The 12,548-nt window shown below is 36.8% G+C and overlaps 1 protein-coding gene and 1 pseudogene across 2 annotated transcripts; one reads left to right on the forward strand and one right to left on the reverse strand.

Annotated features, from left to right (window-relative positions):
* Positions 1–6,951: 6,951 nt before the first annotated feature.
* Positions 6,952–7,308, forward strand: LOC311606530 (mitochondrial import inner membrane translocase subunit TIM14-like; the record flags this gene model as incomplete). The annotated part of the gene is made up of 1 exon (XM_084797771.1): positions 6,952–7,308. The coding sequence occupies one exon, from the start codon at positions 6,952–6,954 to the stop codon at positions 7,306–7,308; it is 357 nt and encodes a 118-aa protein (XP_084653897.1).
* A 4,491-nt stretch (positions 7,309–11,799) lies between these two features.
* On the reverse strand, positions 11,800–12,227 carry LOC311605448 (10 kDa heat shock protein, mitochondrial-like; annotated as a pseudogene). The gene has a single exon. The product of its transcript is annotated as a 10 kDa heat shock protein, mitochondrial-like (transcript).
* Between the last annotated feature and the right edge of the window lie 321 nt (positions 12,228–12,548).

The raw sequence follows: 12,548 nt of genomic DNA on the forward strand, positions 1-12,548 counted from the left end.
TTGTTCCCTGTGCTATAATTGCAAGAACTGTGATGTAGAAGTATCCACTGAGGCTAGAGTCTTTACGATCCCTTGCTCCCTGTATTGCGTTTAGTTGTGGTTTTCAGAGATGGTCTCCATTTGCAATAATGAGAGCCTTCTTTGATGAAGGGTGGTGGCTGAATTTATCTTTGGGACATAAGATAGCCTTTAGAATGTAGTTAGACATGATATAGGTATGTCAATCTGGCAGTAAATGATCCCCTTCTATGATGATCTAAATAACCCTTAGTGGTGATGAATGTGAATTAATGATGAAAAATATGGCGGTAACTGTGGGAGTCTATCATATTCTACTAACTGAAATAAACATATGCAGACATACATATATAATCACTCAATAGTCATAAACTCTGATATTATGTCTACTATGTGACCCCAGGCAATTAATCTCAGATGAAATATCTCTAGCGAGGCGATAAAAACAAGCAGATACTCATCACATGGCCAAGAACAACAGAGAAAACTCAGAAGAGGTAGAAGTATGCTTCTCTCCCTATCTTCTGTAACTATCTCTTTGGCGTGATGCTCGCAGAGGAAAAAGAGTAATTCCTGAGTATGTAATCAGAGCTGACCAGGGTGACTAAAAGCTAGTGATAGGAAAGCAGTTTCTTTATCTCTTCTGTAATGACACAAATTGCACTGTTAAATACACCCAATATGACCTCTGTTCTGAAAATGTACTTCAGTGCTGATTTTGTGAACTTGTCTTTTAAATCAATTATCAGTGCTTGGGGCACCAGGCTCAAATGTAATTAAAGTTAAAATCAAACTTTGATCTTCTACCATTCTTTCCTGCATTAGCTTTAAACCGAAGTGTGTTGTTAATTATGTGAGCATTACATGGTAAAACTGCATCACTGCTCAGTTTCGACTTTAATCAGTAAGTGGCTCTTTGACACTCAGATGAAAGAGAGGTAAGCTGTAAGTGCTCCTCAGAGTGCATTTAAAACAGCTTTTACAACCTTGTCATTTGAACACTAAGTCTACAAGTACTTTCTGCTTGGTTGCATTTTTTCTCACTCTCAATGTTCCTTTTTTTAAATAACAACATCTTGTTATTACTGGTGGCTCCAATTTTTATGGCATACACTGAAGTAAAAATAATACTTTAGTCACAATATCATGAGAAAACAAGAATTATAATTGGAATTTGTTATGAAAAATGTAGTTTTGAATAAAACATTACATTTGAGAAATGGTGATTTGGGTTTAGAAGAAATACATTGAGCACAAAGAAACCACTCTAGAAAAGTCACCAATGTAGAGCTGGAGATACTTAATTAGGAGGTAGAGAGAAAATGCAGAGCCATCACCAAGGGAAGGTTGTGGAACTGTGTTTCCATGTATGCATGTGCATGGACCTGCATGCATAATTTATTCCATTATGTTGTTTATTTTAAAAATGAAATCATAAGTAAATATGAGGCCATTTCAGATGATTACAAGGATTCTCATTTATATTGAATGAGAGACATTACTAGAAAAAAATAATCTCTTCAAGGATAACTAATGAGCTGTCAGTCAACAAAGGCAGTGAACACCTACGGTAAATACCTGGGCTTCAGACAGAAAGATGTCCATTAAGAAGGAGCAGATTACAATGGTGTGTGTGTGTGTGTGTGTGTGTGTGTGTGTGTGTGTGTGTGTGTTTACACATGTATGTGCTAGTGTGGTCATGAATGTTATAGAGTGAGAAAGCCAGAAGACAACCTTTGTGTCATTCCTACCTCCATTTCCTATTCCTGTGAAAGGAACGGCTTGCATCACAGATGTTTGCTCCTGCATCTTGTTTATATGTAGGTTCTGGCACGTATACACTTTTGGGTTTCCCTAGGACAAAACTTGACACAGGAGCCATCCCTTCAGTCCAGAATAAGGACTTTTAATACAAGAAAACCTTTCTCAAATACACTATAAGAGTGAAGGATATAGCATCTCTAAAAGATGTTTAACCAGTATATTAATGATTATATATTGAAATTATGTGGAAAGTTATGATCTCAGATATTAATTTCTCTATATTCAGAAATTCTTAAAGTATTTTAGAGGATTATCCATATCAAAAATGAAATAAAAAATGAGCTACAACAATTTAAATAAATTTTTGAAGCAATTCATTCATCTCTTAGTGATATTTTTGGATTTCAATACTATAGCCCAGACACCCATTTTCCTGCAATTTCTTCACAAATTTATTACTATTTCTATACAAGGGTAAATACATAACATCATGCTTGTTTTTTTTTACTTTACCCATGTATATGTATAATCAATATAATTTTATTCTTTTCCCTGAGTCATCTTCCAGCCGTTCTGATTTCTCCATAAACCACAAATGAAAAACCACTTTAGAAAAACACAATTCAAAATGTATCTTAGTATTTGTTTAGAAGAATATCACAATGCTGCCATCTAATTCTTATATTTTAACAGATGTCTCTTTGACAGTAAAAGGAAAATAAACTTCCAGATATGTATAGGCATGCTTGTCCATCTTCCAAACAGAGTGAGCAATTGCTTGGCTCAAAAATCAGGGACCTGTAAAGCAGAATAATTGATTGAGTGTAACTACAGGAGCTGCCAAAGTTTTTGAAGCCTTCTTCAGGCTCCATAACAAAACACATATAACAATGGCTGGGCACAAAGCTAACACTCACAATTAGTTTTCATGAACTAACTGAGAACTGCAACCTTCTGGTTTCAATTTTACAGTTCAACTATGCCAGATGGAACAGGGAGAAAATAACACACATAATTAAAATCAATGAAGTTATATCAACTTTAAACACATATACAAAATGAAGCAAAAAACAAATAAGGAAAAATTCCAGTCACATATTTCCCACATTTATAGTCCAGTTTAAAAATCTATAGATACAAAATTAGGATTCTTGAACAAATCTCAGCCAGGATGCAAAGTGCTTCTGATAACTCATATCAGAAAAATCCATACAAATGGAGGCAGTGATTAAGGAAAGAATCATATACTAACTGGCAAAGCAAAACAGAAAGTAGTTACTTGCATGTTTGAAATAATAGGAGGAACTTGAATGGTAATGTTGAAATAAGGAAATGAATGCAAGGATAGCAAGAAAAGGTAAGTGGAATTCTAGTGGACACAGCACACCAGGCTGCATCACAAGCTCTCAGTTAGTTCTTCTTAGGGAGGTGATTTTATTTACTGAGCATTGTCACTACTCAGAATCATTCACAGTAGGGTACGGATTTACAAATGAGTAGTAACAGATAGAACAGCAAGCTGTCCTAGTAGGTATCAAATGACAAGGAAAGAACACAGTGAGAGAAATCAACATACCCATATGAATAGATTTTATATCTATATAAAATCAAATTTACTTTAATAAGTAGGTGGAAAAGGTTTTTAGTTCAAAGACAGCACACAATTTATTTATACTGCTCATTACACACAACATTTTTGTAAGTCTTTTTCTAGAATTTCAATGACGTAGTCAAATAAGTATATTTAATAAATAACAATCAGCCAAGTTCAGTCGCTGGGCAGGGAATTTATGAAGAAGCTGAAACTGAACAGAGATAAGACACTCACAAACTAAAAGATCAGAGTATAAAACAAATATTGGAAATCATGCTTTTTTTTTATTTGCACAATAAGTTGGTATTGACATGAGCAATTAATTACTCTGGTCATAGTTGATATTTCAAGTACTTAATCTCCACCATTAATATCATTACAATATCCTCAAAAGAGAAAGCAGAGGTTGTCAACTAATATTTAACAGCATTTTTGAAACATTTGTCACTACATCACCAGGTTAATGTCAAGATGGATTTCAGAAGTCTACTCATCACTGGAAGAGTCAAATAAATATTATTTGTTAGCTGTGAACAGGAAATTTGAAAACAATAATAAGATATGATCTTGGGCTGTTAAAAAATGTTGGAGAAAATTACAAAAATACAATAGGCTACAGGTGTTTGTAAACATTAAAAGGACCCAAACATAAGGGAAAGCTGACACTAGAAAATAGAAATGATAAGCTAAACAAAACCAAAACCTAACAATAGAAGATCAAGACATGAAGCTAAAGAAAGTCTATATTTGCAAAGAAACAGCTCTCAATAAAACAAGAAGCCACAGCACAGCTGCTAAAGCCTTCATAAGCTTGTATCTACTCATTCATTTGTCTATATAATAATGAAACAAAAAGTGTCTGCAAATACATTTCAAGTTTGTGTGCAAGATCTCACTCAATTCATACTCTAAAATATCAAGATATTTAAGCCTAGTTAAGGAGAATTTGAAAGTAACTTCAAAGGATAGCTCCAAAACATTTATGCAAGTAAATTTAGAATTTCAGAAGGAAACAACAGTCTAAGCTTTCAAAGAAAACATTTTTTCTCAGCTGAATTAAATTATAGCTGTATAAAATCAGAGCCTGTTCTTCAAGCAACAAAAGTTAAAAACAAAACAAAACAAAAGAGAAAGAAACTCACTTAAATATGGCCACAAACTCTCTTTAAAATAGGAAGCATCAGCTAGATTGTGTTGCACTAACAGTAAAAAGGAAAACACTTGAACAGTTTAATGATTACCCATACACTAGTGTTCATAGCAACTGGGTTCCAAGGGTAGGATGGAGTATGCTCTTACTCCAGATGAAAAAGATGAAAAAGTCACTATGAGACACTGAGAGAAAGTCACTTGCCCTAAGCCACAACTGTAGGGGTCAGCAACATTAAAAATTAGAAAATGCTGTTAAGCTCTGATAAATGTACTTGAGACTATTGGTTGTATTCTAAGCATTATTTAAGCATCCTTTAATGATGTTTTTTTTTTCTGTGAATGAGTGAAATCATCTGGGAACATGCTTTTGGTCTCTAACCTTTCTTAAGCTTGAAGCCTGGAGAGAGAAGTTCTCACAGCAGCCCCACTGTTTGAAGGACCACTAGAACAGCCTGGACTCCTGCTGCAGGGAGCCTTCCCCTGCTCATGACAACTCGAAGAAGATCACAAAGACCTTGAAAGCAGCAGTCTAGACAAGAAAAGCTGCAAAAGATTACAGAACCTCTCACCTAAAGTCCCAATAGGATGTCCTCATCTCTGTCCCACTTTCCTGGTAAGTGAATGCTTTCATGGGACATGCCCCTTGGGCTAGTGTCCAGTTATAAGTGAGTATATACCATTTGAGTCTTTGTGGCTCTCAGTTAACTCACTCATTATGATCATTTCTACTTCAACCCATTTGTCCACACATTTTGGAAATTCCTTGTTTTTAATAGATAAATAGTATTCCATAGTGTAAATGTGCCAGTTTCTATATCCATTCATCTACTGAGGGACATTTAGGCTGTTTCCATGTTCTGGCTATTATGAATAAGGCCACTATGAACATGGTTGAGCATATGTCCCTGCTGTATGCTGGAGCATCTTCTGTGTATATTCCAAGGAGTGGAATAGCTGGATCTTGAGGAAGCACTATTCCCAATTTTCTGAGATAGCACCAGATCGATTTCCAAAGTGGTTGTACTAGGTTCCATGCCCGCTAGCAATGAAGGAGTGTTTCTCATTCTCCACATCCTTGTCAGCATGTGGTTTCACTTGAATTTTTGGATCTTAGCCACTATGATGGGTGTAAGATGGAATTGCAGAGTTGTTTTGACTTACATCTATGGATAACTAACCAGAGGGTCCTAGAAACCTACAAGAAGAACACTATGATGAGTGGATCTGGGCCCTGGGGTTCTGCTCAAGCCATGGCACCAACCAAGGACAATATGTGCACTGAGCATCAAACTCCTATCCAGATCTAGCCAAGGCACAGGGTATTATCCACATTTAGGTGGAGAGTGAGTATTGACTTTCATACAAACTCTGGTGCCCCATATTTGACCATGTCCCCTTGATGGGTAGGCCCGATGGCATTCAGAGGAAGGACAGCAGACTACCAAGAAGAGACTTGATACCTTAGGATCATGTTCAGGGGGAGGAGGTCCCCCTCAGTCACAGTAATAGGGGAGGGGAATAAGATGAAAGCGGGAGGGAGGGAGGAAGGGGAGGATACATGCGATGGGGTAACAATTGAGATGTAATATGAATGAATTAATAAAAAAAATATAATGCAAAAAAGATTAGAGAACCTCTCATACAAGGGGGAGCACTTCCTCATTAACTCAGCAAGAAGCTAGTTAGTGATTCAGGAGAGGACTTGTGACTGGTCTGAATGCAAACCTTGTCATTCATTGATCACAATGTGAGGCTTGGGGCTAATGTATTGGAAACTCTTCTCAGATTGGTGGGAAAGAGATCTTTCATGTGCATGTCACATTCATACCACAGATCCCTGGCTGCCATTTTCTGACCAATTTCAGGATTGGCTAAACAGGGGAGAAGAGAGAATGAAGAAAATTCAGACAGACCAACACAAGTACAGAAAAACTGGCATGGGGTAAGGTATCACCTGCAGCCAGAAACCTCAGCGAGTTTAGTTTATACATTCTTATCATGGAGACAGGTTCATTGAACTAAGAGGCACGTTTAGGGAATCTCTGTGGGAAGTTTCTGTATTAGAGCAGTTAGAGGCTGGAAATATTCCAGAGAAGGTAGTTGTAACTGATAGTTTGTACATTTGCTGTCAACATTTCCACTGGACCAAAGCTTCACCCAGGGAAGGTTTTATCTCTCTCATGGGTCAAAGGTAGGGGTCTTTCTAATGACTGTGATTACGGCAACAACATACATCCAATAAGGATTTCTTCTGCTCCCCATATGTGCCTATAGCATCAGTAAGGATTTCATCTGCTTCCCATATGTGCCTAAAGCATCAGTCTGCTTATTTCACTTAAATAAATTGTTGGGCTGTGCTGTCTCAGCTGCTACGTTCTCACTGTGCACTGTGGCTTGTGATAGGATGAGAGTGCCATGGAGTAATGGTCAGTATAGTGGAAGCAGCTGGACTGTCCATTGCTGCTGCAGGATTTGTAGGCCTTTATGTTTTACAAGCAATGAAGCATGTGGAACCTCAGGCAAAACAAGCTTCTCAGAGCCTACAAAAATCTGCCTTCAGTGACAGGTACTATAGAGATGGGTTTGAGCCCAAAATGACAAAACAGGAGGCAGCATTATTAGTTCCTGCAAGTCCTACTGCCAGTAAAGGGGTCAGGGGTGCCCATCAACAGATAATGCTCTTAAGCCACCAAAATAAAGGAGGATCTCCTTATAGAGCTGCCAAAGTCAATGAAGCTAAGGACTTACTAGGACAAGCCAAAAAAAAAAAAAAAAAGTAAATGTGATGAATATTAAGTATGGTTGCCCACACACAGGCACATGAGAAAGCAAAGGCTCACACTTGAATATGTTTCTCAACCTTTTGTCATTCCTTTCTTTCTTTCTTTCTTTCTTTCTCCTTTCCTTTCATTTTTGTTTCATAGGGTCTCGTTGACTGTGCGGTTCACAGTTTGGGCAAGGAAGTTTGGTAAGTGAGCCATCAGTATCCACTTATCTCAATACCCAGCACCAGGGTGACAAGCACATGCTTCCACACCTGGGGAGTTCTGTTTTATTTTGCTTCCCCACCTTTACCTGCAGATTCTGGGGATCCAGACTCAAATTTCCATGCCTCCATTAATATATTTCACTGACCGACAGACACATCCCCAGCCCAAGTGTTATTTTCCCCGCCTCTGGCAGACTGATTATGTGAGCTGTTTTTCACCTTTCATGGCTCTTGTATTTTTATTTATTTTTTTAAATTTTATATTCTGTTTTTTTATTTTATTTAACTGATTTATTCAGATTACAACTCAATTGTTATCTTATCACCTGTATTCTCCCATTCCTCCCTCCCTCCCACTTTCACTCTATTCCCTTCCTCTAAGTCTATGACTGAGGGGGATCTCCTCCCCTACTTTATGATCCTAGGCTATCATGTCTCATCTTGGTAGCCTGTTTATTATTTCTTTGAGTGCCACCAATTTGTGGGCAAATGTATAGAACTATAAACAATCATGCTGAGTGGGTTAACCCAGAAGCAGAAAGGCTCACATGGTATATACTCATTTATAATTGGGCACTAGCCCAAAAGGCATGTCCCATGAAAGTCTTCACTTACCAAGACATTGGGATAGATGTGAGGACATGCTACTGAGACTATAGGTAAGAGAAAGATAGGAGATGAGGAAATAGAAGGATCCAGAGGGTCTTATAAACCTACTTAATGGGTGGGTCATGGCCCAGGGGGGTCTGCTCAAACTATTGTACTAGCCAAGGACAATATAAGTCGTAAACATCGAACCCCTTTGCTGATCTAGCCAATGGGCAAGACATTCAGCACAGTTATGTGGAGAGTAGGGACTAACTCTGGCAAGTGTGCTTTTAAATTCAGCTAGTAAATACTTACCTGGCCTTCCCCCATGGTATTACATTTGGCACAACCATCTTCTTCCAAATATTATTTTCTTACTTCAGATCTTATATTGGAACAAGTATACCAAGTTGATAACACAAGGAAGACATGTTGTCAGTAGTGCCAGCAATAATAGTTGCCTGAAGACATGTGAAAAGAAGAACCAATGACGGGGTGCAGAGAACAAGATGATGGAAGGTGAAGTATAAATAAGGAAAGCTATGAAAGAACCAAGATGAAGAACCAACGATTCTTCGACGATTTCAACGATTATACTAAACCTTAAAGACTTTTTTTTTTTTTTTTGGTTTTTCGAGACAGGGTCTCTCTGTGTAGCCTTGGCTGTCCTGGACTCACTTTGTAGACCAGGCTGGCCTCGAACTCACAGTGATCCACCTGCCTCTGCCTCCCGAGTGCTGGGACTAAAGGCGTGCGCCACCACGCCCGGCTCAAGACTGAATGTTCTGATACCCAAGGCATGGATAAAACACTAGCTAACTGATGATGTGCATTGCTTTTACTGTTGCATTAAGGGGAAAACTAAGGATATTAGTAGCTGTCAAGTGAAGGGCCATTGGCAGTTAGAGAAGAGAGGATAATCCTGCAGATTGAGGCTTTAGCACTGTGCGTTTCTGTTTTCTAAAGCCAATAGTCATAAGTCTCTGCTGTCATGATTTAGAGCTACTGGCCTCCAAGTCTGTCCCCTGAGACCCACAGCATTTGGCACTCAGGGTCCAGCAATACCCATGACAGAGTTGCTAATCTCCATAAACTCACAATCCTCATTCTATCTTGCCTGCTCCATAGTGTGTGCACCAATATTCATGGCAACAGTCAACAGACAATTCTTCTTTAAGTTGCTGCCTGAAAGTGGCCTATATCATATCCTTCTTCCCCAAGCAAGTTACCCATCATGTTTCATTTTGCAGAGTAGAAACAACTTGCAAGACTGAACATATTTGATGAGTTGAATATCTGGAAACCAAAATCTTTATTATATTCTCCATAATACTTTTCTTTTCTAAGAGAGATAATCTAAAAGTTCTCCCTTATCTAGGTATCAAAGGTCAATGTTGAGTTTCCAGTAATGTCCATTAGATTCCTCACTGGAAAGAAGCAAAAATTCATATTTAGTATACTATCTACTGCATTTACATAGGCAGAGTTTGTGATGGTTGTCTGTACTAAAAACTATGTACTAAAGTTAATAGCACATATTTTAGAAGTGGGGGATATGTATTAATTTACTAATATTAACAATGTTGAAATAGTATATTTCAGTCTTTAACATGGTATTCAAATTCAATGAAACATTTTATGGAACATTTTCATATAAAATTTGCACTTATATAACTAAAAATGTTATAGTGCATGCTTGGCACTATAGTGACTGTTAATTCAATATCATTCTAAAATAACTTGAACTTTTATAAAGTTTTACTATATTAACTTTATGCACAAATGAATTTTTAAGTGGGTGTCTAGAATCATAGAATTACATTAAGCCACATTATTTCATCCTTATGATAACTGTACTATTAGTATTTATTTTACTATCTACTGTTTAAATAAAGGTAAATGTGGTAACACAGGAGCAAGGAATAGAAATTATACCCAAAAAGAGTTAGATTAAAATTAAATTTTAACAAACTTATCAAGAAATGAAGCAAAAAACTCTGGCTACATACCTATGAAGGAACTTGTAAAATTAAAAATATTTCAGCTTGGATTATTTGAAGAATTCAAATGTTATTAAAATTTTAACAAAACAATGTGCTGAATGGATGCTTTTAATACTAAAGTAGCAAGTTAATTACTTCAGAATTGAATCAACACTATGTTTTTGAGAGAAAAATTGTCTCTGGCAACAATATCCGTTCTTGCTGAGAATAATGAAGAATATTGAAGAGATGATATACTCAATAGTTTTGTCCCTCTGTGATAAAATATCATTACCAAGGTAACTTTTCAAAGAAGAGCTTATTTTTACACAAGATTCAAGAGGGATATTCCATAACCTTAGGGAAACACGGCAGGAGGCAGCTGGAGCAGAAAGCTGACATATCAGTCCTTCAATGACAGGCATGAAACAGAAAGGGCCGACCAGAAGTGGAGCAAAGCTCTAACTTCTCAAAACCCTCCCTCTGGAACATACTCCATTAGGCAGTGACACAGCAAAGCATCATGTTCTTTTCAAAGAGTACCACCAATTAGGAAACATGTATTCAAACACCTGAGCCTATGGAAGATATTTCTCATTCATCGCAGTACAGATGTTATTGCAAAATCTGAGTGCCATGATGATCCCCTTGACTACATATTAAAGTTAAGGAAGTTAAGGAAGAATAGAAAAGCAACATTCTGATCTGGGAGGAGCTGAAGAAGTGAATGTGATCAATAATGTTGCATACATTTCTCAATGATAACTAAAAATATTTTACAAAGAATTTTTGTATATAGGGATTAGGTGAAGGCAAAAAAAAAACAAAACAAAAAACAAACAAACAAACAAAAAAACAAGGTCAGGTGTTGATTTACGCATATTGGGTGAATTGCAAATAAATTTTAAAAAGCTTAAATGAAACAAAGGAGCAACTTTCAATATTGTAAAGCAATACACAACTAAGAAGACTTAACATATAAAATATTTGATGAATTCTATTTATCATTTCAGGACATAAAAGACCACTGTGGTTAAAAACAAACATGAAACAGCTCTCATAAATGAGTAGGTCGGACATAGAAGGATATCTCTTATAGCTTCTAATGTCCTTGATACCAGAACAGCTAAGACTTTCTGAATGAATCCTTACCATTGGGCATCAAAGCATAATGTAAGACCACATTCATTTTACAGAGTTACCAGACACTTTTCTATAGAACTTGGATCTTGATGAAGACCCTTATGTAACACAGATTAAAATGTTAGACACTAAATACAGGCTCTCATTTGTTTAATCCAACCTACTTAGTTAAAGTCTTTTAAAATTTGCTTTTCATGACTCTTTTTTATCTGACATATGTTTCTACATCCATATATATATATATATATATATATATATATATATATATATATATATTCATATATTCCTGACTACGAGTCATAAAGAAATTTAAAATAGCTGTTTGGTATTTATACAATCTTATCAAAGAGGAAAGCAAGTTATTTTACAGTTGAAATGTTTGGACTTCTTTATTTTTATGAGTCTTGGTTTTGATGCTGCAATATGCAGAGTAATATGAATACATTTCAGAGATAACTGCCACCTTGACTTTTAATTGTCAATGCTGAGAGCACTTCTTCATATCATTATATCCATAGTGTAGTATGACGGAACTATGAGTATGTATTTTTGGGAAATCTGTGTTAACATTTTTTTCACTTTAGGCATCATCAGTTTATTATAAAAGGGAGGAAGTGAAATTATTTACATGATGAAATAGTTGACAGCATCAGCAGAATGGGCAACATCGTGGGACACATTTCAACAGTGACTCCAGTCCACGTACTTTCCAAGAATGTCACCGTCTCTAAATAAGAAATAATCTTTGTCATCTAGAACTACTTTGGTTCCTCCATATTCTGGAAGAACTTTGTCTCCAACTTTCACACTGACTGGTTGAATCTCTCTACCCTTTCCTTTCGCGCCTGTTTGACAGCCACTACTGTTCCTTGCAATAATTTTCCTTGAGACTTTTCTGGAAGCATAATCCCACCTTTGGCTACAGTTTCGGTGGCACTCCTTTCAATAACACTCAGTTGAAGAGCGAAAGAAACTTTTGAAATGCTTGTCTAACCATGACTTGCTGCCCCGGACTCTGCTCTCAGGCCGCCGCTGCAAACAGAGTCCTGTGGTCCCGAACCGGACATGTGAGAGTTAATATTTTTTTAATGAAACTCATCATCAACTAAAACATTATTTTAGATTTATTTATTTATTATATGTACAATGTTCTGCCTGCACTTACCCATGCACACCAAAGAGAGCACCAGATCTCTATATAGATGGTTGTGAGCCTCCACGTGGTTGTTGGAAATTGAACTCAGGATCTTTCGAAGACCAGCCAATGCTCTTAACCTCTGAGCTATCTCTCTACACCTCAAAGAACAATTTTTAAAAT

This window comes from Acomys minous, assembly GCF_964271855.1.
Source record: "Acomys minous genome assembly, chromosome: 1".
NCBI lineage: Eukaryota > Metazoa > Chordata > Mammalia > Rodentia > Muridae > Acomys > Acomys minous.